The sequence below is a fragment of the Phyllobates terribilis genome, unplaced genomic scaffold, assembly GCF_046119375.1.
Source record: "Phyllobates terribilis strain yellow unplaced genomic scaffold, ASM4611937v1 Scaffold_4__5_contigs__length_816908805, whole genome shotgun sequence".
Classification (NCBI taxonomy): Eukaryota; Metazoa; Chordata; class Amphibia; order Anura; family Dendrobatidae; genus Phyllobates; species Phyllobates terribilis.
Genome location: NW_027362764.1, coordinates 492764452 through 492792269, shown reverse-complemented (window position 1 = coordinate 492792269; position 27818 = coordinate 492764452). Strand labels below are relative to the sequence as shown.

Here is a 27818-nt window from a genome sequence, read left to right as displayed (position 1 = left end):
CCTGGGCACGGACCGGGTCACCGCCACGGAGAACTACAACCCCCAGCATCTCAGCGATCCGGTTCCGGGTTCCCCTGCACAACACAGGCCCAGGGGGCGCGTCAACTTTGGCGTAGTCGGCAGGATCATTACCAACCCGCCACAAGCGGGTATTGCGTGCCTGAAGAAAACTGCACATGTACCTTAAAAAGAAGTCTCCCGCCATTTCCAGAAGTTTCCCGCTGTCCGGAGTCGTTTCCCGACAATGACATACAAATGAAAGTTCATGTATCTCGATAAAAAGATACAAACATTACATTACATTATGAGTGTCACTTTATGTGGTAATAACTTTGGATTACTTCAACATATCTGAGTGACTCTGAATATGTATTTTTCATGACATATTGGGCTGCATGTTAGTAATGATTTCATCTATCTGATTTGCATTTTTTTGTAAAAATATTGAAAATTTGTGAAGAAATTAGATTTTGCAATTTTAAAATTTAAAATTTTTATGCCCTTAACCGCTTCCCGACCGCCCACTGTACGTAAACGTCGGCGCTGCCTGGGCTCTGTGCAGCGCCGACGTTTATGAACGGTCGGTGGTCCCGCAGCCCTCAGGACCCCCAGGGTCCTGCAAGTGCTGCGGTTGCAGTTCAGAGCGACAGCTCTGACAGGGGACATCATCGGGACCTGATTGGATCAGGTCCCAATGATGTTAACCCTTTGCTATCTTCTATATGCCGCGATCTATAGTGATCGCGGCATATAGAAGATAGTGAGAGGAGAGGGGGTCGTCCACTTACCTCTCCGACGGCCCCCTGATGTCTTCCAGGACCTGCCGTTGTTATGGCAGCTGGAGGTCACATGACCGCCTCCAGATCTGCCATATATGGTGTCCTGCTGAGCTCAGCCTGCAGCTGAGTCCAGCAGGAGACAGACAGTGTGAAACTGTTAGCAAAGTTCTCATGCAATGTCTATTACATTGCATGAGAACAGTGACTAGAAAAATAAAAATTAATGTCCCATATTGTTAAAAAAAATCACAAAATAAATAAATAAAATATTAAACCAAGAAATCCGTATATTTATTCAAAAACAAAAAAAGTACACATATTTGGTATCGCCGCGTCCAAAACAACCCGATCTATAAAACTGTCACACTAATTAACTCCTTCTGTGCACACCGTAATAAAAATAAATAAAAAACGGAGCAAAAAACTATGCTTTTTCATCATATCGCCAAACAAAAAGTGGAAGAAAATGCGATCAAAAAGCAAAATGGAAATAAAAATGGTACAGCTGAAAACGTCATCTTGTTCTGCAAAAAAAAAGCCGCCATACAGCTCCATCAGCCGAAAAATAAAAAAGTTATAGCTCTCAGAATAAAGCGATGCAAAAAAAATATTTTTTCTATAAAATTGTTTTATTGTGTAAAAGCACCAAAACATAAAAAAATATACAGTAAGTGTAGTATCGCTGTAAACGTACTGACCCGAAGAATAACGCTGCCTTATCACTTTTACCACACGCAAAACGGCATAAAAAAACCCTCAAAAAACAATTCCTGAATTGTTTGGTTTTTGTTAATTTTACCTCCCAAAAAACGGATTAGAAAGCGATCAAAAAATGTCAAGTACCCAAAAATGGTACCAATAAAAATGTCAACTCGTCCCGCAAAAAACAAGCTGTCACATGACTCTGTCGGCCGAAATATGGAAAAATTATAGCTCTCAAAATATGGCGATGCAAAAACTAGATTTTGCAAAAAAAAGCGTCTTTTAGTGTGTGACAGCTGTCAGTCATAAAAACCCGATATAAATCTGGTATCTCTGTAATCGCACCGACTCGAAGAATAAAGTAATCTCATCACTTATACCGCACGAGGAACGGCGTAAAAAATAAATAAAACCAATTCTTCACCTGCTACTGATTTGTTTATTATGTCGTCCAAAGATCGCAGTAAGGCTCTGCTCACATTTATCCTGCGCTCTGCGCTGAGCACTTACACCAGAGTTTCCATGTAAATCTCTGAAATACGTGATTCAGACGGAATGCATGACGGAAGATTCCCTGTAATGAGGCAGATATAGGCCACTGTAGATGCCATCTGGCCTGTGATCCCACGTTGTCAGTTTTTTTAGATGTGCATAAAAGTGCGGTTGGCCACAGTTTTGTGCACTTCTGAAAAAAAGGACACCGCTAAACAGAGGCCAGACGGAGTCCAGAGTAACTCTGCTGCCTCATTATAGTGAATGGATCCTGCAGGGGTTTCATCTGAATTACATCACTTGGAAATTTAGATGGAAACCCCCAATGTAAGTGCTCAACCTAGAGCGCCGGATAAATGTTACGTAAAATGTTCCCAATAAAAGCTTCAACTCAGTCCTCAAAAAAAGCTAGTCCCCATTCAGGTCCGTTATCTGTTAAAAATATAAGGGACTTCCAAGTTACTGGTAGCAGAAAGGCTCTGGAAAGCGAAATGGCCCTTCCCTCCAAAAGAAATTCTGAAATGTTGTGCTCCCAAATCCAAATGCCTATTCTACAATAATTTGTTCTCCAATTGTCAAATAGCGCTCCGTCCCTCCCAGATCTCGCCGTATGGCTAAGCGGTACGATACTGCCACATATGGGGTATTGCCACTTTTAGAAGAAATTGTGTGACACATTTCGGCACCATTTTTACCCATTGCCCTGTGTGAAAATGTAAAATCTGAGGGTAAAACATTTTTTTGTGGTAAAAATACAATTATGTTTCCTTCACTGCCCAATGGTATAAATTTAAAAATGAAAAAATACTCACTACTTCCCTAGATGAATTCCTTGAGAGGTGTAGTTTAAAATATGGGGTCACTTGTGGGTGTTTCTGCTATTTCGGCATGTCAGCGACTCTTCAAATGTGACATGGTGTCTGCAACCTATCCCAGCCAACATAGCGCTCCTTTTTCTTCCGAACCCTGCTGTACACCAAAGCAGTGGTTTTCCCCCACATATGGGGTATCGGCGTACTCAGGAGAAATTGCACAACAAATTTCATGGTGCAATTTATCCTGTTACCCTTATGATAATGCAAAATTAGGGGATGAAAAACATTTTTTGTGGGAAAAATGTGAAAATTTTATTTTTATGGCTTAATATTATAAACTTCTGTGAAGCACCTGGGGGTGCAAGGTGCTCACCACACATCTATATAAGTTCCCTAAGGGGTCTAAATTCCAAAATGGTGTCACTTGTGGGGGGTTTCCACTTTTTGTGCACATTAGGGGCTCCCCACATGCGACATGGCGTCCGCTAATTATTCAAACAAATTTTACATTCAAAAAGTCAAATGGCGCTCCTTCCCTTCCTAACCCTGCCGTGCGCCCAAACAGTAGTTTTCCTCTACATATGGGGTATCGGCATGTTCAGGAGAAATTGAACAACAAAGTTCATGGTGCAATTTATCCTATTACCCTTATGATAATGCAAAATTAAGGGATGAAAAACTTTTGTTGTGGGAAAAATGTGAAAATTTTATTTTTACAGCTCAATATTATAAAGGGGTCTAAATTCCAAAATGGTGTCACTTGTGGGGGGTTTCCACTGTTTAGGCACATCAGGAGCTCTCCAAACGCAACATGGCGTCTGCTAATTATTCAAACAAATTTTACATTCAAAAAGTCTAATGGCGCTCCTTCCCTTCCGAACCCTGCAGTGTGCCCAAACAGTGGTTTTCCCTCATATATGGGGTATCAACGCGCTAATGAGAAATTGCACTACAAATTGTGTATTCCATTTTTTCCTGTTACCCTTGTGAAAATGAAAAAATTGGGTCTAAAGTAACATTTTTGTGAAAAAAAGTTAAATGTTCATTGTTTTCTTCCACATTCCAAAAATTCCCGTGAAACACCTGAAGGGTTAATAAACTTCTTGAATGTGGTTTTGAGCACCTTGAGGGGTGCAGTTTTTAGAATGGTGTCACTTTTGGGTATTTTCTGTCATAACGGCCCTTCAAAGTCACTTCAAATAAGATGTGGTCCCTAAAAAAATGTTTTTGTAAATTTTGTTGGAAAAATTAGAAATCGCTGGTCAACTTTTAACCCTTATAGCTTCCTAACAAAAAAAAATGTTGGTTCCAAAATTGTGCTGATGTAAAGTAGACATGTGGGAAATGTTATTTATTAACTATTTTGTGTGACACATCTCTCTGATTTAAGGGCATGAAGATTCAAAGTTTGAAAATTGCAAAATTTTCTAAATTTTCGCCAAATTTCTGATTTTTTCACAAATAAACGCAAGTGATATCGAATAAATTTTACCACTATCATGAAGTACAATATGTCACGAAAAAACAGTCTCAGAATCAGGGGAATCCGTTGAAGCGTTCCAGAGTAATTACTTCATAAAGTGACAGTGGTCAGAATTGAAAAAATTGGCCTGGTCACGAAGACAAAAACAGGCTCTGGCGCAAAGTGGTTAAACCAAATAGTTATGCCACACAAAATTGTTAATAAATAACACTTGACACATGTCTACTTTACATAAGCATCATTTTTTAAACATATTTTTTTGTTAGGAAGTTAGAATTGTTAAAATTTTATGAGAAATTTTTCATTTTTTCCAACAAAATTTACAAAACCAATTTTTTTTAGGGACCAGATCACATTTGAAGTGACTTTGACGGGCCTATGTGACAGAAAATACCCAAAAGTGACACCATTTAAAAAAAAATGTACCCCTCAAAGTACTCAAAACCACATTCAAGAAGTTTATTAACCCCTATGTGCATCACAGTAATTAAAACAATGTGGAAGAAAAAAATTAAAATTTTAATTTTCCCACAAAAGTGTTACTTTAGCCCTAAATTTTTCATTTTTACAAAGGTAATAGGAGAAGTTGGACCCCAAAATCTGTTGCACCATTTCTCCTAAGTACGCCAATACCCAATATGTGGTGAAAAACTACTGTTTGTGAGCATGATGGGGTTCGGAAGGGAAGGAGAGCCATTTGACTTTTGGGGTGCAGATTTGGCAGGAATAGACTGCGGATGCCATGTTGCATTTGAAGAGCCGTTGATGTGCCTAAACAGTGGAAAGCCCCACAAGTGACTCTATTTATAAGGAATTTATCTAGAGCATTTTGAATCTGTGAAAATTAAACATTACATTTTTTCCCCAAAAATGTTGCTTCAGCCCCAAATTTTTCATTTTCACAATGGTAACAGGAAAAATGGATAACTTAATTTGTTGTGCAATTTCTTTTGAGTATGTTGGGGAAAACTACAGTTTGGGCACACAGGTGAACTCCAAAAAAAAGGAGTGCCGTTTTGAGAAACAGATTTTGCTCGTATGGTTCCGGGCACCATGCTTCATTTGTAGAGCCCTTGTACTGCCAGAAAAGCAGTATCCCCCACACAAATTACCCAATTTTGAAAACGACACCCCTACATGAATTCATCTAGGGGTGTGGTGAGTATATTGAACCCACAGGTGCTTCACAGAATTTTGGAACATTGGGATGTGAAAATGAAAAATTACTTTGTTTACACAAAAATGTTGTTTTAGCCCCAAATTTTTAATTTTCACAAAGAATAATAGGCGGACATAGACTCCAATATTTATGAAGCAATTTATTCTAAATGCAGTAATACCTTATATCTGGTCATATTATTTTTGTTGGGGTTATGGCAGGGCTCAGAAGAGAAGGAGCACCATTTTATTTTTTTTTAGCAAACTCTGGATTTTTTTTCACCACTTAAATAAAAAAGAACCTATACATGTTTGGTATCTGCGAACTCGGAATGACCTGGAGAATAAGGCAGGTCAGTTTTAGCATTCAGTGAACATGGTAAAAACAAAACCTAAAAAACAACTGTGGAATTGCACTTTTTTGCAATTTCACAGCACTTGGAATTTTTTCCCTTTTTCCAGTACACAAAATAGTAAAACCAGTGATGTCTTTCAAAAGTACAACTTGTCCCACAAAAAACAAGACCTCACATGGCCATATTGACTGAAAAATAAAAATGTTATGGCTCTGAGGAAGAAGAGGAACAAAAAATGAAAACGCAAAAGCGGAAAATGGCCTGGTCATTAAGGAGTTAAGTGAGTGCTGTTGTATTATGCACTATTGTTTGGAGGGACGTCGTTTATTATAGAGAACCACTGTCTTCTAGCTATGAGTGCTGACCAGAAATTTGATTGATCGCACATAACACTCTGACATTAGGCGTCAGTGGGTCTATATTGGTGTGAGTTGACAATGAACAGTTGTTATTTTTGACATCTACAACCGACCAAGACATGATGTAAAATAATAATACAAAGCAGTGGTCTCCACATTGTACCTCTCCAGTTGTTGAAAAACGACAACCTTTAGATTCTGTGGGGACTTCTGTGGGAAAGCAGCTAGAAAGCCATAGGCTGGAGACCACTGCTTTATGGTAAGTGAAGTATATACTGACTTAGAAATACATTTTTCTGTAAAAAAGACCTCATTCACTATTTCTCTTACATTACAGTTTGTGTTTCTGTCCTTTTGGGCTTTATATTCCTATGACAGACAGTTGGTTTACCCTGAGGGTCTGGATAAAGTCATTCCACAATGGCTTAATCATGCTGTGGTAAGTAAACAATTCTACATTTTTTTTACCATTCCCATCAAGTAAAATCGAAAATGTAATTCATATGGAGTCATATGTAGACTAACATGACTGGGGTCGGTTGGTTTTGGTGCTCACCTAACCCTACTAACGTACATTAAAATTTTGCAAGAAATCTATCCTAACTTCTAAAACTGTATAGTGATCTTCTGTACCTGGAAGAATTAGAAAGTAGCAGAAGATATGATCACCTGTAACCATAACAGACTAATACAAGTGGTCTTACCCTAGACGGGAGACTGCCGTAAAGCTGACCAATGAAGTGACTGCCAAGGATTATAAACAAAATCCTTCTTTTTCTTGTAACAGCAACATTCTTGTCCATGGATTGTGCCTGGTATTACAGCTAGTCCCCAACCAAGTGAGTGTGGTTGAGCTGCAATTCCACACAAAGAATGTGTCTAGGTGTTGTTGGTTCTGGAACAAATTCTGGATAGCCCCTTTATATTTAACTAGCTATTGAACCCGTTCTACGCCCGGGTGGCAAGCATTTTTATTGTTATATGGTCTCCCATGCTGGTATGTGCTGCCCCCCTCCTGTCCTCACCATCCTATCCTGGTATGCATGGCACCCCTCATCCCCATCCTGGTATGCATGGGACCCTTCAACCCTATCCTGGTATGCATGGCACCCCTCACCCCCAATCCTGGTATGCATGGCACCCCTCACCCCCAATCCTGGAAGGCATGGCACCCCTCATCCCCAATTCTTGAAGGCATGACACCCCTCATCCCCAATCCTGGTATGCATGGCACTCCTCACCCCCAATCCTGGTATGCATGGTATCACTCATCCTGGTATGCATGGGCCCCTCACCCACATCCTGGTATGCATGGCACCCCTCACCCCCATCCTAGTATGCATGGCACTCCTCATCCCTATCCTGTATGCATGATCCCCCTCACCCCGCAATCCTGGTATGTGTAGTCCCCTCACCCCCCAATCCTGGTATGCGTGGTCCCCTCACCCCACAATCCTGTTATGCATGGTCCCCTCACCCCAAAATCCTGGTATGTATGGTACCCCTCATCCCTTTCACGCTGTACACACATACAAAAAAAGAAACAGTTATACTCACCTTTCTTCTCTGTACTCCAGCGCTTCTGTGTCCTGTTCTTCCGTAGGCCGGGGGAGGAGTGCGGCGCTGGAGCACTGCGCTGTCCGGTGTCATTTTGCTGAAGACACACTGCAAATGTGTCTTCAGTAAAATGGCGCTGGATAGCACTATGCGCATGCGCCAATCCGACGCCTCACTCCTGACCCGGTCTCCGGCGAAGAGAGAGGCTCCACGGCAATGCTCCTCCCGGTCAGGTAAGTATGTAAGTATGGCACCGGAGATCGCGGTATGCATTCAGTGTCTTCGCATACCGCGATCTCCGGCGCCATACACTCCTCTTACCATGCGTTCTTCTGTCTGGAGCCAGACTGCGCGTCACGCATGCGCAATCTATAAAGGCTTCAGACAGAGACCGCTTAGCCGATTATATTATAGATAATGATTTAATAATGTTTTAGGCAGGTATGAAAAAAATGTTGCAAAGTAAGAATGCATTTTTAAATAGAAGTGATGAAAGTTTATTTTTATCAAATAACAAAGGGCAAAGTGAATGAACAAAATATATTAGCATTTAAAATTATGGAGACATGGGTTATTAATGATTTAAATGAATTAGGACAGATCTCATCTACATTTTTCTTAAGTTTATGGCTTTATCTTGTTTTCACCCCCTCATATAAGCTTTTACTCTTCACACTTGTCTTGTTTATCCATCAACCTGCTGAATGAGATTCAGAAATCGTTTGTGGGCTTATTTCCAAAAACCATGAAAAGGGTGTGCAGCCTGAAGTGCCTTCGGAAGACAGAAGCATTGAGAGTGTACAGATTTTGTGACTCATAATTTGACAAAAGTGCAGATTTTGTCAGGTGCGTTGTGAAAAATGTCAGTTCTTTATAACAGGGTTCCCCAACTCCAGTCCTCAAGGCCCACCAACAGGTCATGTTTTCAGGATTTCCTTAGTATTGCACAGGTGATGGAATTATTGCCTGTGCAGGTGATGGAATTACTGCCTGTGCAATACTAAGGAAATCCTGAAAACATGACCTGTTGGTGGGCCTTGAGGACTGGAGTTGGGGAACCCTGCTTTATAAGGATGGAAAAAGCAGTGAACTAAAACTGTTACATCTGAAAGCACGTGCAATTTTAGCTTCAATCTTTTTAATTTCTCCGCACTAGATAAACGCTATCACAAATCCAGGATTTTCAGATTTAATGGAGATTGCTTGTGTCTATCTTTTCAATAGATATCTTTTACCAAGACAAATGAGTGCGTATTGTCTGCAGCTATATCTCCATATTGTGACATTTGGAGAAAATCTTTTTACTACTACGCAAATGGCAGATGAAGGACTGCTTTCGAAGGCTGTGAATATTCAGCTAGTGATATAAACAAGATCATTGGGATTTTGTATATGAAAATTCATCTATATAAGAGAAATAACTGAAAGAGATGATAATGTGCAATATATAAATCTCCATCACAGCCCTACCTGCCGCCAAAATAACCAATTTGATATGAATACTTTTAGTGAGGTTGTTAGAGGTCTACCCAATTACTACTCTTACAAGAAAGAATGAATGAACATGACTGATTTACTAATCGTTACAACCTCCTAGTTTTACAGAGCCATAATATGGCGGAGATAGACCTTCTGTACCTTCTTGTGCCTGGGGAGGCAAACTGATTTTCTATCAGATCGTGTATTATAGAGATATTCTCCAATAAAAGAATTACTTCTAAAGTAGCAAATTCATACCTCAGAACATACAGTGCACACAGAACTGTATATAGTGATACCCTTGCCACCTTACAGGTTCCATGAGTGAGACCTAGAGGTTTTCTTTGTGTTTGTTTTGCGCTTGAATCATAACCTGTAGTATATTTTAGAGTTTAATTCACAAACCTGCTTTCCTAATGCACTGCAGTTACATTAAGTACTGTGCAGCAATAGTGTTGGGCCAACCTGAACAGTAAAATTCGGCATCCATACCAAACATCTACTGTTCGGTCCTGGACCCCGAACACGGACTTCCTATGGAAGTCTGTGTTACTGTTCGGGCTCTGGTGATTCGGGTGAATATTTGCCCCCTCCGAGACTAGAAACAGGAGCCCTAAGCCGCACCAGAAATGGCGCATCCAAAGGATGCGCCAATTCTGGCAATTAGCCTTGCTCTACCCACTGCCCTGTAGCGGTGGCAGTGGGGTAATAGGGCTGGGGTTGATGTCAGCTTATAATGCCAGCTGACATCATGCCCGGGTTAGTAATGGAGAGGCGTCTATAAGACGCCCCCATTACTATCCCCATAGTGTAAGTAAAATGTAAAATAAAAACACCCACACCCAGAATAAAATATTTTATTTGAAATAAAGACAGGATTCCTTTAATATTCTAAATTAAGTCATACTTACTGTCACGCCCATTCCGGCTGAAGCCAACGATCTAACTGAGTCAGTGTATTGCCGGCAAGTGAACAAAGCGGTCACATACAATGTTGCCGCTCTGTTCATGGAACCTTCCTGGGACACTCATTATTTGGACTGCGTCGAAAAGGTATGGATGAGGTTGGTTTATTATTTTGCTTTTATTACAGATGATTGTGGGCTTTGGGGATTAGGTATAAGGTGAGTATATGGTGTTTTTTTATTTGTTATTTTTTGCAGGGGCAGCAAACATCGGGGACAAGTTGTAGGTGAGTATAATGTGTTTTATTTAATTTTTTTTTATTAATTTTAACTTTTTTTTTAACATTAAGCACAGCACAGGCGCCAGCGGACGGGAGACTACTGCTCCCATCCAGCGGTGCCTGTGCTCGCTGTTTCCAATGGCAGGAGACGCCGGCTAATTATGGTAGTAGTACTATCAGCCGGCGCCTATGACCCGTGGTAAGCTTTTTACCGCGGGTCAGTGTCACAGCTGTGGCATCGTGCTGACACCTGTCAGCATGATTCCACAGCGCTCTGATCACGGTAATGCAATTACCGCCGATCAGAGCCTGTGTTTCCTGCGCTGTCACGCAAAGGTGAATTTGGGTGAATTTGGGTCCCCCCATTCGGTCCATGTTTGGGTACTGTTCTGGTACCAGAGCTTTTAAAAAACTGTTGGGTGTTCGGCTATATTAGCTGAACCCGAACAGTGACTGGTTCGCCCATCACTATACAGCAATCTAGAAAAAGCAAACTCAGATAAGCTAATAATTGTTAAATTTGTCGACAGTGACCAAAGGCCAGCAAAATTGAGAATGCAAGTTTGGACTACAGTGGCATGTAAAAGTTTGGGCAACCCTGATCAAAATTACTGTTATTGTGAACAGTTAAGCAACTTGAAGATGAAACCATCTCTAAAAGGGCTAAAGTTAAAGATTACACACTTCCTTTGTATTTTAGGCAAAAAAAAGAAAATATTGTAATTTTTTACTTTTTAAGAATTACAAAAAGGAAAATGGGCCGATGTCCTCAGGTGCCAAAACTTTTACATTTGTGTGCTCAGGTAACTTTGACCAAGGTTTCAGACCTTAATGAGTCTGAAAGGGTTATGGCTTGTTCACTATCCTGATTAAGAAACGCCAGGTGATGCAAATTTCCCAGCTTTATAAAAACCCAGCCTTCTTTAACCTTGTGCCAAAAAACTGCAGCAATGGGCCTAGCACTCTGAAAATGAAAATGGTGGAAGCCTACAAAGCAGGAGAAGGTTACAAGAAGATAGCAAAGCGTCTTTAAGTTGCCCTTTCCTCAGTTCGAAATGTAATTAAGAAATGGCAGTTAACAGGAACAGTGGAGGTCAAGATAAAGTCTGGAAGACCAAGCAAAACTTCAGTGAGAACTACCCATAGGATTTCTAGAGGCGCAAATCAGAATCCCCAGTTGACTGCAAAAGACCTTCAGAAAAATGTAGCAGACTCTGGAGTTGTGGTACATTGTTCTACTGTTCAGAGACACCTGCACAAATATGGCCTTCATGGAAGAGTCATCAGAAAAAGACCTCTCCTGCGTCCTCACCATAAAATTCAGCTTGAGAGGCATGCAAACGAACATCTAAACAAGTCTGATGCATTTTGGAAACAAGTCCATGTGGACTGATGAGGTTAAAATAGAACTCTTTGGCCACAATAACCAAAGGTATGTGTGGATAAAAAGGGCACAGAATTTCAGGAAAAGAACATTTCTCCAACCATTAAGCAAGGGGGGGGGATCAATCGTGCTTTAAGGTTGTATTGCTGTCAATGGCATGGGAACTATTTCACGGGCAGAGGGAAGAATGGATTCAATGAAATTTACAAAAACTCTTGATGCAAACAAAACACCATCTGTAAAAAAGCTGAAGTTGAAAAGAGGATGGCTTCTACAAATGTCAAATGATCCTAAACACACGTCAAAGTCCACAACAGACTACCTCAAAAGGCGCAAGCTGAAAGTTTTACAATGACCCTCACGGTCCCCTGATCTGAACATCATTGAAAATCTGTGGCTCAAAATAGCAGTGCAGGCAAGACGACCCAGGAATCTCACAGAACTGGAAGAATTTTCCAAGGAAGAATGGATGAAAACCCCTCAAACAAGAATTGAAAGACTCTTGATTGGCTACAAAAAGCGTTTACAAGCTGTGATACTTGCAAAAGGGAGTAGTACTAGATACTAACCATGCAGGGTGCCCAAACTTTTGCATCAGCCTATTTTCCTTTTTGTAATTTTTAAAATGTAAAAGATGAAAAAAAAAATATATATAAATATATACTTATTTGTTTGCCTCAAATACAAAGGAAGTGTGTCAAATTTCATCTTCAACTTGCTTAACAGTTCACAATAACAGTAAGTTTGACCAGGGGTTCACAAACTTTTGCATGTCACTATATAGTCCAGACTGTAAATCAGTATCAGATCAGATACACTATTTGGATAAAAGAATTGGGAAGCATGTTTTAATAAATGAAATCATGTTTTTCATTCAGTCCCTTAGACACAAAAAAGCTCTTAACTATGAATTCTGCCTTTAGAAATGTTTGTAAAGAGCTCATTGAATTCGATTGTGGTCCTGTGATAGGATCCCACCATTGTAACAAGTCAGTTCATGAAATTTCTTTCCTCCTAAATTTTACACTATCATCTTTGGAAACATATAGGAACCTCAGCAACTCAGCCATGAAGAGGCAGACCATATAAAGTTACTGAGTGGGGTTTCTGAGTCCTGAGGTACCACGCAACCAGTCAAATTTGAACTGTGCCTGATCCGCTCATCTGTAATGCAGACACATTCTTTAAAACACAAAGTATCTTAGAATATTCTTTAACTTGATTCACCTTATTTTTAACTCCTTAGTGACTGAACCAATTATGTCCTTAATGACCAAGCCAAATTTTACAATTCTGACCAGTGTCTCTTTATGTGGTAATAACTCTGGAACGCTTCAACGGATCCCACTAATTCTGAGATTGTTTTTTTGTGACATATTGTACTTCATGATAGTGGTAAAATTTCTTCGATATCACTTGCATTTTTATTTGTGAAAAAAATGGAAATTTGGCGAAAATTTAGCAGTTTTCAAGCTTTGAAATCTTATGCCCTTCAATCAGAGAGATATGTCACACAAAATAGTTCATAAATAACGTTTCCCACGTGTCTAACTTACATCAGCACAATTTTTGAAACAATTTTTTTTTGTTATGAAGTTGTAAGGGTTAAAAGTTGACCTGCGATTTCTCATTTTTACAACAAAATTTACAAAACCATTTTTTTAGGGACCACATCTCATTTGAAGTGACTTTGGGGGACCTATATGACAGAAAATACCCAAAAGTGACAACATTCTAAAAACTTCACCCCTAAAAGTCTTCAAAATCACATTCAAGAAGTTTATTAACCCTTCAGGTGCATCACAGGCACTAAAGCAATGTGGAAGGAAAAAATGCACATTTTACTTTTTTTCACTAAAAAAAATTACTTTCACAAGGGTAACAGGAGAAAATGGACCCCAAAATCTGTTGTGCAATTTCTCCTGAGTACGCCGATACCCCATATGTGGGATAAAACTACTGTTTGTGCTCGGAAGGGAAGGAGCATCGTTTGACTTTTTGAATGCAGTGCTGGCTGGAATCAAGAGCGGACGCCATGTCGTGTTTTGAGACCCCATGATGTGCCTAAACAGTGGAAACCTCCCACAAGTGACCCCATTTTGGAAACTAGACCCCTCAAGGAATGTATCTAGATGTGTGGTGAGCACCTTGAACCCCCAGGTGCTTCATAGAATTTTATAACGTAGAGCCGTGAGAATAAAAAATGTACTTTTATCCACAAAATTTTTATTTTCACAAGGGTAACAGGAGAAAATAGACCCCAAAATATGTTGTGCAATTTCTACTGTTTGTGCACACAGCAGGGGTTGGATGGGAAGGAGTGCTACTTGGCTTTTAGAACTCAGATTTTGTTTTAATAGATTGTGGGCTCCATTAACTGAGTCCCTGAGTTTCAGAACAGCAGAACCCCATCCCCCAAGGGACACCATATTGAAAACTTCACTGCTTAAGGAATTCATCTAAGGGTGTATTAAGTATTTTGAACCCATAGGTGCCTCACAGAATTTTATAACATTGAGACTTGGAAATATGACATTTTTGTGGTAAAAAATGTAATTTTTGTATTTGCTGCAAATTTGTCATGTACATAAGAGTTAATAGGTGAAACTGGACACCATAATTTAGTTTGGAATTTCTCCCGAACACGATAATGCCCCTTATGTCGTCAGAAATTACTGTTAGGCCACACATCAGGGCTGTGAAGAAGCGCTATTTGGCTTTTGGAGCACAGATTTTGGTAGAATAGTTTGCAAGCGATATTTGCGGAGCCCCAAAGGTGCCAGAACAGCAGAAAAACCCTAAAGGTGACCTCATTGTAGAAATTACACCTCTCATTGAATTCATCTACGGCTGCAGTGACTATTTTGTAACACCCACGCCAGGCTTTTTTCTGGAGAATTGCAAATATGCCAGTTTACATTGTGCCCCAATATATTGTAGCACCTCCATACATTGTAGAAATGCTTTAAAGGCTGGCACCACCTAATAAATGGGAATCAACTCTTTGCATAAAAACAAGCTAATGACTTGACAAGTGAGTCACTTGCCCCCTTTTTGGTATGTGCTGCACCTAGGTTCATATATGCACAACCAGAGGTGCTGGAATTGGGTTATCGGCGTGTATGCATCGGGTTACTAGGATGCTTTACAATTAGAGGTTGCCTTAATTTATTAACTGTGCTCTATTGTGTGGATTGGGGTGTTATAGCTTTATTATAAGCTATATAATGAGTGTATATCACCTTTCGGTTTTTAAATGTTTTTAAAATTGTTGTTCTGGTCTTTCATGTATCAATAAAGTTACCTATTTAATCTTTCATAGGAATCCCCTTTGTGTTGCATATTCTTTTCTTTTTTCACCCTCATACATTGTGCCCAGTTTGTGCTTCTGGCGATACGCACCCCTTAAATTGTCAAGTGCTCTCTCCACACTACAATAATGCCAAACACATGGCAACTTACTGTCGTTTAGGCACAGTGGGTCTCAGAAGGATTTGTATTTGGGAGCACAGAATTCACTGAATTTTATTTGAGGAAGTAGGAGCCGTGACACTTTTCCAGAGTCTTTGGTCTACCAGTGACGTGGAACCCCCTATATTTCCAGAGACAGATGACAGACCTGAATGGGGGCTGGTTTTGTGTGGGATAAATTAGGGATTTATTGGTAACATTTTGGGGTACATAACATTTTTCGATCGCTTCCAGAATAAGGCTGGGATCACATTCTTGTATTCTATGCTGAGCACTTACGTCAGGATTTCCGTTTAAATCCCACAAAAATGCGATTCAGACAAAACCCCTACGGAACCATCCACCATAATGAGGCAGATGGAGACACTTTGGGCTCCGTTTGATGTCTGCTCCGGTGGTCTCCATCTTTTTAGGCATGCACAGATCTGTGGTCGCCCACACTTGTGCGCTAAAAAAACTCCTAAAATGATGGGACACTGCCGGAACACAGACTAGTCCAAAATGACTCCAGCTGCATCATAAGTGAGTGGCTCTGTCTGGGGTTTTGTCTGAATCGCAATTTTGGGGAATTTACATGGAAATCCCGATGTGAGCAATCATCAGAGAGCGCAGGATAAATGTGAGCCGAGCCTTATTTTGATTTTTGGGAGGTAGAATGAACAAATAAACAGCAGTACAAGAATAGTTCTTATTTTTATTTTTGCGTGGTTCACTGTGCAGTATAAGTGATAAGGCGGATTTATTCTTTGGGTTGGTGCGATTACAGCGATATCAGATTTACATAGTTTTTTTTTAAGCTTTGCTGCTATCACACAGTAAAAATGCGTTTTTGCTCATTGGCTCAAAAAAGTTTTTTTGTTGCCATATTCTGAGCACTGTTACTTTTTTATTTTTTGGCAAACAGAGCTGTATGACGGCTTATTGTTTGCCGTACGAGTTGCTGATTTTTTTATACCATTTTGGGGCACCTAGTAATTTTTGATCGCTTTTTATTCAGAGTTTTCAGACACAGAATGAACAAAAACCAGGAATTCAGTTATTGTTTTTAATTTTTATTTTTTGCGCCATTCACCATATGGTAAAAGTAATGAGACCAATTTGTTCATCGGGTCAGTACAATTACAGCAATTTATATTGTTTTTTTATGTTTTGCTATTTTTACAGACTAAAAACAATATTTAGCAAAAAATTAATTTGTTTTTGCATCGTCATATTCTAAGAGCTATAACTTTTTTTATTTTGTTGCCAAATGAGCCATATTAGGGCTTGTTTTTTGCGAGACTGTTTGGAGTCTTCATTTATGCAATTTTTTTTTACATATGACTTTTTAATCACTTTTTATTAACTTTTTTGTGAGTCAGTATGATGAAAAAGCGTTATTTTTGGCGTGTTATTATTTTTTTTTACGGTGTTCTGATCACTGATCTCATACTCTGCAGTTTTCATATACTGCAGTGCATGAGAGTAGTCAGTGAGTCACTAACCCAGCTTGTGAGACACATCTTACAGCTGGATCTCACAGGCCACCGTACTCTGATGTCATCACATGACCTCAGGGTACCATGGTAACTATCGGGATTCTCATCACTGGGGTTAGATGGTTACTAAGGGGGTATTGCGACCCCCTTGAAACAACTTAAATACCACTGTCACGATTGACATTGGTATTTAAGGAGTTAATCGGCCCCAATCGGCTTCAAAACCGGCAGGGGCTTATAATGCAGGGTGTCAGCTGTCACATACAGCTGACACCCACAGGAACTGGCTCTGACTGGCGGTGCTATTCACTTATTCCTCAGTGCCGTGAAAGAGTCGTGCTGAAGAATAAGTACCCTTATGGACCGCCGTGAAAAGGCATATCGACGGTCGTTAAGGGGTTAATATGGTCTAAAGTACTATTATTTATGAGAACTAATCCCACAATGTCTCGCAAAATAATTAGTTAAGCACTTATGGCCTGATGGCACTTTATATTTAACAGAGGTACCTAATGTATGTATTAAAATCTGTCAGCTGATACATGCGGCCCAAACCGTGAGCCGTTAGCCATTGGTTGTATGATCCCAGCCATGTATGTTTGTCTCTGCTGCAGCATTTCAGAGAAACACAAACTTTTAATAGCCGCCGGATACCAAGCCGCACGAATGACTAGTTGTACAGGAGGGTCCCACTGTCAGTGGGTGGAGACCCATCTATATCACTAGTCACCCTCGCAGCTTGGTCTCTGTCGGCCATTAAAAGTAGGTTTTTCTCTGAAACGTTGCAGCGTTTCAGAGAAAAGCATACGTGTTTGGGATACTACAGTCAGTGGCTGGCCCATGGTTTGGGCAGCATGTATCAGCTGACAGGTTCCCTTTAACTATTGTTTGTAAAAATTATCTATTTTCAGTATATATTTCCCATTTTTTACTTATCTTGCACTATACAATTTATATTATTAAAATGGGGATTTAACTGAATCAATGAACTTATGAAACTACTTATATTGTGTGATTGATTTGTGCATACCGATACATAAAATTGTATATATGAACCACTTACCCTTTAAGATTATCTTGTTTAGAGTGTTCCCTTTCCATTTTTTTAATAGTTTTTATTAAATATGCAAAATAAAATGCATTTTGATGTTTCATAGTAGTGGATGTGGCTATTTTTTCTAGGATGTAAAAAATAGAGATACACAGAGATCCAAACTCCTGATTTCTAGTCAGTGTTTATCTCAACCCAGTGCTGAATTCACAGCAACACTGCTCAGTACTGCTGTATAATGTCTTCCACGATGCTGCTGCTTCTGAACATGTACTACAGAGAAACAGGAGACTAGGAATCCTTTATATCTTTGTGTGCATTGCATGGAAGATGTCATAGCCGCTTGTCTCCACCCACTAGCTCAGAGACAACTGAAAATTAGATTTAGAGCATGCTGATAAAAAACTGGTGAAAAATACAAGATAGAAGTCATATTCTGGCCATAAATAGTTATTTCTCATGTACATACTGTACATAACAGCTTATTATGAAAAATCATCTGGCCTTTAACAGAGCAAAAAACAAAAAAAACAACAACAATACAATAACATGAAGGTAACAAAGTATCAATTCTTCTGATGGAAAATAAATATGAGCTTGTTTGTTTTTCAGCACTCAGCTGTGTTTCCTATTGCAGTCTTAGAAATTGTAACATCTCCACATCACTATCCTCCAAGGAGAAAGGGACTCCTCCTCTTGGGGATTTGTTCAATATCCTATATAAGCTGGTAAGTAAACAGGAACGGCTTGTGGGAATAACAATAAATGGCTATAACAATAAAAATATATGATGTTGTGTGTATATAGGTTTTACACCAAAATCTTCACTTTGCAGTAAGCTATGACATAGGAATGAATTTGTTCTAGTGTGTAAGTTTTCCATATCATCCATCTATTGTAGAATCAAACCACACATTTGCCACATAATAGCCTCCATAACTCATAATGTAAATTTAACTTTGTATATTTTAACTGATATCATTGAGCTAATTTCCAACTAAGTGACTGTAAGAGTAATGCCAGCGCCCCTGCATGGTCCCCGATTATCCTCCATGCAGGGACCCCGACATACTCACTGCTTCATCCACGTGGCGTAGTCCCCATCATGACTCCCTTCTCCCTGGTCTGTACATGTCGCATAGGCTTCCCGGCCTAGTGCGCGAGCACATGCGCTCCCCTGTTCTTGAAGAGGCAGCATGCACTTTGAAAATGCCCCCAGCCAATAGCTGTAGTTCCCTACATTGAGTGTGAGTGCAACTGTATGTTGCCAGGTCTCCCGTCCTAGTATCCTGTGTAGTTTGTTCGTGTTACTGTAAACCTGTTTAGTCTAACCGTGACCCTGTATCCTGAGTTATCTGAACTATAATCTTAAACTGCACCCGTGGTGCCTAAACCCTGAAGCCGCACCCATGGTACCCGAACCTGAAACCGTTCCGACGGTACTTGAACCAGCACCAGTGTCTCCTCTGGTTAGCCTTCCAGAGTCCATACTGTCAGAGCATGTTACAATATCCAAATCCAGCTCTGCATGAAATAATATATATAACATAAGTAGTGTTACAATTAATGAAAAATTTTATGTTATATTTTATATTGGTAGAAAAAGATGTAAAAGTTGCTGCATTTTTAACATGGCTGCAGCAAGTGCAAATGGAGTGACCACATTTATAAAAACCAGTTGTGTGTAACCAGGTACTAGAATTGGAAGGATCTTGTTTGAGAAAAAGACTAGGGGATAAAAGATCACCCAAAGTGGGTGCCTTATGAGCTGTGAACCTGACTGGTGTTAGTAGTACTTCTCTCAATTTGGGATCTGTAGAAAGCATAGGAAGATATTTGTTGATAATATTTTTGATCATGGAAAATTGGGGGCTATACTGAGAGACAAAGGTGACCTGGTTGGATCCATTCACACCATCTGAAGGGTAATTGCTGAATTTGGGTCCGATCATATCACTCCTGTTTTTAGAGCTAACTATACTGTATGCTCTTTTTTAAAGTCCATTTGGGGTAATGTCTAGCTGAAAGGTCATCTGAGGTGGTGGCTTCTGAATTATCCCAGGATGAATCTGATTCCAAAAAACTGACTTTTTTGCCAAAAAAAAAAAAAGCACGGAGCCAGGAGTGCTACCAGACGAACAATGAGGAACCAGGAAGATCCAGCTGAACAAATCTTCTAAAATCCATATTTTATTGGGTATTATTTTCCCCCACCTTTCCGCCCAATAGTGGCAGGTATTGGTAGCTTAAATGAAAAACTCAGCATGTGGATCGATATATTTTTACAACCTCTAGTCAAACAATTACCTGGTTACATTAAAGATACTAAACATCTTATAGCATCTCTTGATAATACTAAATGGGGGAATTCATCCCTTTGGCTGTCATGTGATGTTGTAGGTCTTTATCCGTGTATACCACACACATTAATGATCTCCATATTATCATACCATCTCCATACTTATAGCACTTATAGTGAAGATTTACAACGTTTTTGGTGCTTTCAGTTGAATATTTACTCGGCCACAACAATTTTTCCTTCAACAAACAATTTTTTCTACAGACATGCGGAGCTTCAATGGGGGCGAGTTTCTCTCCCTCTATAGCCAACATTTTTATGGCCTTTTGGGAAAAACAGTACATTTTTTCTGACTCTGGTCCTTTCTCCTCCCATATCAGGTGGTATGGTCGCTACATAGACGACCTGCTCTTGATATGGGACAGGACAAGGTCAGAGGCAAATTAAATTTTTAAATTCATTTCTGACAATTCTATGAATCTTAAATTCACCCATAATATACAATCTAATTCGATTGATTTTTTAGATATTACTTTGACTCTGACTGATCACACTGTAACTATCACACCCTATAGAAAAAGTTTATCTAGAAATTCTACCTTACTGGCTTCTTCTTGTCATAATAAAAAGACTATAATTAATATACCAGTAGGAGAATTAATATGAACAAAAAGGAACACTAGTAACCCACGACAATATGAGATTGAAGCAAAAAAAGTCGTAGATAGACTATCAGCTAGACATTACCCCAAATGGACTTTAAAAAGAGCATACAACATAGTTAGCTCTAAAAACAGGAGTGATATGATCGGGCCCAAATTCAGCAATTACCCTTCAGATGGTGTGAATGGATCCAACCAGGTCACCTTTGTCTCTCAGTATAGCCCCCAATTTTCCATGATCAAAAATATTATCAACAAATATCTTCCTATGCTTTCTACAGATCCCAAATTGAGAGAAATACTAACACCAGTTAGGTTAACAGCTCATAAGGCACCCACTTTGGGTGATCTTTTATCCCCTAGTCTTTTTCTCAAACAAGATCCTTCTAATTCTAGTACCTGGCTACACACAACCGGTTTTTATAAATGTGGTCACTCCATTTGCACTTGCTGCAGCCATGTTAAAAATGCAGCAACTTTTACATCTTTTTCTACCAATATAAAATATAACATACATTTTTTTATTAATTGTAACACTACTTATGCCATATATATTATTTCATGTAGTGCGTGCTGTCTCCAATACGTGGGATGTACGTGTACTCCCTTGAAAAGACGCATCAGACGGCATTTATCAGATGCACATAATAAATTTAAGTATCAGGTGTTCTGCAGCATCAAGACATTTTTCGTTATGCCATAATGGAGATACTTCAACATTTCTAGTAACGGGCATAGAAAAAGTGTTGAAACCTCATAGAGGGGGTGATCATAGGAGAAAACTCCTTAATAGAGAAAGTTGGTGGATTTATACTTTAAATACACGTGTACCAGCAGGTTTAAATATCAGACATGATTTGATGTATCATTATGAGTGATTATTTATGGATTATTATTATGTTTATGTTCCCCTATTTTTTTTTTCTTTTGGATTATTCACATTTATATGCATTGTTTCTATGCTATACGATTTTAATATGGTATGTGTGTTTACATTTTTGATTAACCTAGCTCTGAACAGGTGCATAGCAGGACGTGACATATAAATACCACTTCCTTGCTGTTTTTTTGCTATGCAATGATTAAGAACTTCTAGTTCGAAACGCACTTGCTGTTCTTCTCCAAGGTGGACTTTTAAAATATTTTTTGCATGACCCAATAAAATATGGATTTTAGAAGATTGTTCAGCTGGATCTTGCTGGTTCCTTATTGTTCTTCTGGTAGCACTCCTGGCTTCGTGCTGTTGATCTTCTAGGTGGGTGAGCTGATTTTTTCCTTTCTTTTTTCAGCTCAATTCTAACTCCACCATCAGACGCTCTAGCAAAAAACAGGTAGTCGCTTAGCTACACCCCTCCTAGGTAAGCCCGGATCATGGCACAGTGAGTCCACGATCCATGTGTGTCACAGTGACCTATACACTGTGTGCAGAATTATTAGGCCAGTTGTATTTTAGAGGATTATTTTTATTATTGATCAACATCTATGTTCTCAATCAACTCAAAAGACTCATAAATATCCAAGTTTAATATTTTTGGAAGTTGGAGTGGCCTTATTTTCGATTTGGCTATCTTAGGAGGATATCTGTTTGTGCAGGTAACTATTACTGTGCAGAATTATTAGGCAACTTAATAAAAACCAAATATAATCCCATCTCACATGTTTATTTTCACCAGGTAAACCAATATCAGTGCACAACATTTAGAAATAAACATTTCTGACATACAAAAACAAAAAAAATTAGTGATCAATATAGCCACCTTTCTTTATGATGACACTCAACAGCCTTCCATCCATAGATTCTGTCAGTTGCTTGATCTGTTTTCGATCAGCATTGCGTGCAGCAGCCACCACAGCATCCCAGACACTGTTCCGAGAGGTGTACTGTTTTCCTTCCCTGTAGATCTCACATTTTATGATGGACCACAGGTTCTCTATGGGGTTCAGTTCAAGTGACCAAGGGGGCCATGTCATTATTTTTTCTTCTTTTAGACCTTTACTGGCCAGCCACGCAGTGGAGTAGTTGGATGAATGTGATGGAGCATTGTCCTGCATGAAAATCATGTTTTTCTTGAACGATGCCGATTTCTTCCTGTACCATTGAAGAAGTTGTCTTTCAGAAACTGGCGGTAGGTCTGGGAGTTGAGCTTCACTCCATCCTCAACCCGAAAAGGTCCCACAAGTTCATCTTTGATGATACCAGCCCATACCAGTACCCCACCTCCACCTTGCTGGCGTCTGAGTCGGAGTGGAGCTCCCTGCCCTTTACTGATCCAGCCTCTGGCCCATCCATCTGGCCCATCAAGAGTCACTCTCATTTCATCAGTCCATAAAACCTTCGAAAAATCAGTCTTAAGATATTTCTTGTCCCATTCTTGACGTTTTATCTTATGTTTCTTGTTCAAAGGTGGTCGTTTTTCAGCCTTCCTTACCTTGGCCATGTCCCTGAGTATCGCACACCTTGTGCTTTTTGATACTCCAGTAACGTTGCAGCTCTGAAATATGGCAAAACTGGTGGCGAATGGCATCTTGGCAGCTTCACGATTGATTTTCCTCAATTCATGGGCAGTTATTTTGCGCCTCTTTTGGCCAACACGCTTCTTGCGACCCTGTTGGCTATTTGCCATGAAATGCTTGATTGTTCGGTGATCACGCTTCAAAAGTTTGGAAATTTCAAGAGTGCTGCATCCCTCTGCAAGACATTTCACAATTTTGGACTTTTCAGAGCCCGTCAAATCTCTCTTCTGACTCATTTTGCCAAAGGAAAGGAAGTTGCCTAATAATTAAGCACACCTTATATAGGGTGTTGATGTCATTAGTCAACACCCCTCCTCATTACAGAGATGCACATCACCAGATTTACTTAATTGGTAGTTGGCTCTCAAGCCTATGCAGCTTGGAGTAGGACCACCTTTCAACAAGAAACATAAGATAAAACGTCAAGAATGGGACAAGAAATATCTTAAGACTGATTTTTCGAAGGTTTTATGGACTGATGAAATGAGATTGACTCTTGATGGGCCAGATGGATGGGCCACAGGCTGGATCAGTAAAGGGCAGAGAGCTCCACTCTGACTCAGACGCCAGCTAGGTGGAGGTGGGGTACTGGTATGTGCTGGTATCATCAAAGATGAACTTGTGGGACCTTTTCGGGTTGAGGATGGAGTGAAGCTCAACTCCCAGACTTACTGCCAGTTTCTGGAAAACAATTTCTTCAAGCAATGGTACAGGAAGAAGTCAGTATCGTTCAAGAAAAACATGATTTTCATGCAGGGCAATGCTCCATCACATGCATCCAACTACTCCACAGCGTGGCTGGCCAGTAAATGTCTAAAAGAAGAAAAAATAATGAACGAAAAACATGATTTTCATGCAGGGCAATGCTCCATCACATGCATCCAACTACTCCACAGCGTGGCTGGCCAGTAAATGTCTAAAAGAAGAAAAAATAATGACATGGCCCCCTTGTTCACCTGAACTGAACCCCATAGAGAACCTGTGGTCCATCATAAAATGTGTGATCTACAGGGAGAGAAAACAGTACACCTCTCGGAACAGTGTCTGGGAGGCTGTGGTGGCTGCTGCACGCAATGTTGATTGAAAACAGATCAAGCAACTGACAGAATCTATGGATGGAAGGCCGTTGAGTGTCATCATAAAGAAAGGTGGCTATATTGATCACTAATTTTTTTTGTTTTTGTTTTTGCATGTCAGAAATGTTTATTTCTAAATGTTGTGCACTGATATTGGTTTACCTGGTGAAAATAAACACGTGAGATGGGATTATATTTGGTTTTTATTAAGTTGCCTAATAATTCTGCACAGTAATAGTTACCTGCACAAACAGATATCCTCCTAAGACAGCCAAATCGAAAAAAAGTCCACTCCAACTTCCAAAAATATTAAGCTTGGATATTTATGAGTCTTTTGGGTTGATTGAGAACATAGATGTTGATCAATAATAAAAATAATCCTCTAAAATACAACTTGCCTAATAATTCTGCACACAGTGTATATCACTTGATAAAATCCTTGAGGGGTGTAGTTTCCAAAATGGAGTCACTGGTGGGGGGTTTCCACTATTTAAGCACATCAGGGGCTCTCCAAACGTGACATGGCGTCCGCTCTCAATACCAGCCAATTTTGCGTTCAAAAAGTCACACAGTGCTCCTTCCCTTCTGAACTCTGCCGTGCGTCCAAACACTGTATTTTCCCCACATATGAACTATTGGCGTACTCAGGAGAAATTTCACAAAAGTTTTTGGAGTCCATTTTCTCCTCTTACCTTGTGAAAATAAAAAAATGGGGCTAAAACATCATTTGTGTGGAAAAAGTTAGATTTTTTATTTTCACAGCTCCATGTTATAAACTTCTTTAAAGCACTTGGGGGTTCAGGGTGCTCACCACACATCTAGATAAGTTCCCTGAGGGGCCTAGTTTCCAAAATGGTGTAACTTTTGGGGGATTTCCACTGTTTAGGCACATCAGGTGCTCCTCAAACACAGCATGGCGTCCGCTAATTATTCAAGCAAATTTTACATTTAAAAAGTCAAATGGTGCTCCTTCCCTTCCGAACCCTGCTGTGTGCCCAAACAGTGGTTTTCCCCCACATATGGGGTATCTGCTTACTCAGGAGAAATTGCACAACAAACTGCATGGTGCAATTTCTCCTGTTACCCTTATGAAAATGCAAAATTGGGGGCTGAAAAAAATGCTTTTGTGGGAAAAATGTGAAAATTGTATTTTTACGGCTCAATATTATAAACTTCTGTGAAGCACCTGGGGGTTCAAGGTGCTCATCACAAATCTAGATAAGTTCCCTGAGGGGTCTATTTTCAAAAATGGTGTCGCTTGTGGGGGGTTTACACTGTTTAGGCACCGTAGGGGCTCCCCAAACGTAACATGGCGTCCGCTAATTATTCAAGCAAATTTTACATTTAAAAAGTCAAATGGCGCTCCTTCCCTTTTGAACCCTGCCGTGCGCCCAAACAGTGTTTTTTCCCAACATATGGGGTATCTGCGTGCTCAGGGGAAATCGCACAACAAATTTTGGGGTCCATTTTTTCCTGTTACCCCTGCAAAAATAAAAAAAATTGGGTCTAAATTAACATTTTTGTGAAAAAAGTTAAATGTTAATTTTTTCTTCCACATTCAAAAAATTCCTGTGAAGCACCTGAAGGGTTAATAAACTTCTTGAATGTGGTTTTGAGCACCTTGAGGGGTGCAGTTTTTAGAATGGTGTCACTTTTGGGTATTTTCTGTCATAAAGACCCCTCAAAGTGACTTCAAATGTGATGTGGTCCCTAAAAAAATGGTTTTGTAAATTTTGTTGCAAAAATGAGAAATCGCTGGTCAACTTTTAACCCTTATAGCTCCCTAATAAAAAAAAATAATAATTTGGTTCCAAAATTGTGCTGATGTAAAGTAGACATGTGGGAAACGTTATTTATTAACTATTTTGTGTGACATACAGTACAGACCAAAAGTTTGGACACACCTTCTCATTTAAAGATTTTTCTGTATTTTCATGACTATGAAAATTGTACATTCACACTGAAGGCATAAAAACTATGAATTAACACATGTGGAATTATATACTTAACAAAAAATTATGAAACAACTAAAAATATGTCTTATATTCTAGGTTCTTCAAAGTAGCCACCTTTTGCTTTGATGACTGCTTTGCACACTCTTGGCATTCTCTTGATGAGCTTCAAGAGGTAGTCATTGGAAATGGTCTTCCAACAATCTTGAAGGAGTTCCCAGAGATGCTTAGCACTTGTTGGCCCTTTTGCCTTCACTCTGCGGTCCAGCTCACCCCAAACCATCTTGATTGGGTTCAGGTCTGGTGACTGTGGAGGCCAGGTCATCTGGCGTAGCACCCCATCACTCTCCTTCTTGGTCAAATAGCCCTTACACAGCCTGGAGGTGTGTTTGTGGTCATTGTCCTGTTGAAAAATAATGATGGTCCAACTAAATGCAAACCGGATGGAATAGCATGCCGCTGCAAGATGCTGTGGTAGCCATGCTGGTTCAGTATGCCTTCAGTTTTGAATAAATCCCCAACAGTGTCACCAGCAAAGCACCCCCACACCATCACACCTCCTCCTCCATGCTTCACGGTGGGAACCAGGCATGTAGAGCCTATCCGTTGACCTTTTCTGTGTCGGACAAAGACACGGTGGTTGGAACCAAAGATCTCAAATTTGGACTCATCAGACCAAAGCACAGATTTCCACTGGTCTAATGTCTATTCCTTGTGTTCTTTAGCCCAAACAAGTCTCTTCTGCTTGTTGCCTGTCCTTAGCAGTGGTTTCCTAGCAGCTATTTTACCATGAAGGCCTGCTGCACAAAGTCTCCTCTTAACAGTTGTTGTAGAGATGTGTCTGCTGCTAGAACTCTGTGTGGCATTGACCTGGTCTCTAATCTGAGCTGCTGTTAACCTGCGATTTCTGAGGCTGGTGACTCGGATAAACTTATCCCCAGAAGTAGGGGTGACTGTCACGCTGTCTCGGCGTTCAGGAGGTCAGGAGCCTATGCTGACCCTACACTGGGGCCCTGCCTAATCCCTCTACCTGGAGGTACTGTTGATGGTACAGAGGTCCAGGCCACCAGCGTAAACCTACCTCCTGAGAATCCCTGAACCTCAGTAATCTATTCCTGAGAAGGACCCCGATCACAACAATTGGGGACAGGACTGTATATGCCAAACACAGTACAAGACGAACGAGACAGAACAAGGGGCGAACCAAAAACCACCTCGCATACAAAAAACTTACACCACTACAATGGAGGGAACACCAACGGGTAAGGGGATAAAGAATAAAGCGAGGAAGGGAAAAAACCACACCGAGTACACTTCGCTCCTAACTCCACAATACCACGTATCACTCTGATAGTCTGCATGAGAAGCTTTCACTGACAACTACCCTATCAGAACGGCAGGTATTTGAAGGAGTCTCAATACTGCAGAATTAACTGCAGCTGGGCGAGGCTGGGCCTTGTCTAGCACAGAGAGAGAGAATTAACTCCCTCCCTGCCGAAAAACACCAAGCACCAAAAACTCAGCTGCGAGAAGTCAGGCTGTGTAATCGCGACAATCTTCGTGGC

The 27818-nt window shown here is 40.1% G+C and overlaps 1 protein-coding gene across 1 annotated transcript in view; it reads left to right on the top strand.

Moving 5' to 3' along the window:
- ADTRP (androgen dependent TFPI regulating protein) overlaps window positions 1–27818 on the top strand; it is a 185887-nt gene that overhangs the window by 121724 nt on the left and 36345 nt on the right. Inside the window, exons 3-4 of the mRNA XM_073676684.1 lie at window positions 6482–6583; window positions 18363–18478. Coding sequence (XP_073532785.1) covers window positions 6482–6583; window positions 18363–18478 — 218 coding nt within the window. The remainder of the gene's footprint in view (window positions 1–6481; window positions 6584–18362; window positions 18479–27818) is intronic.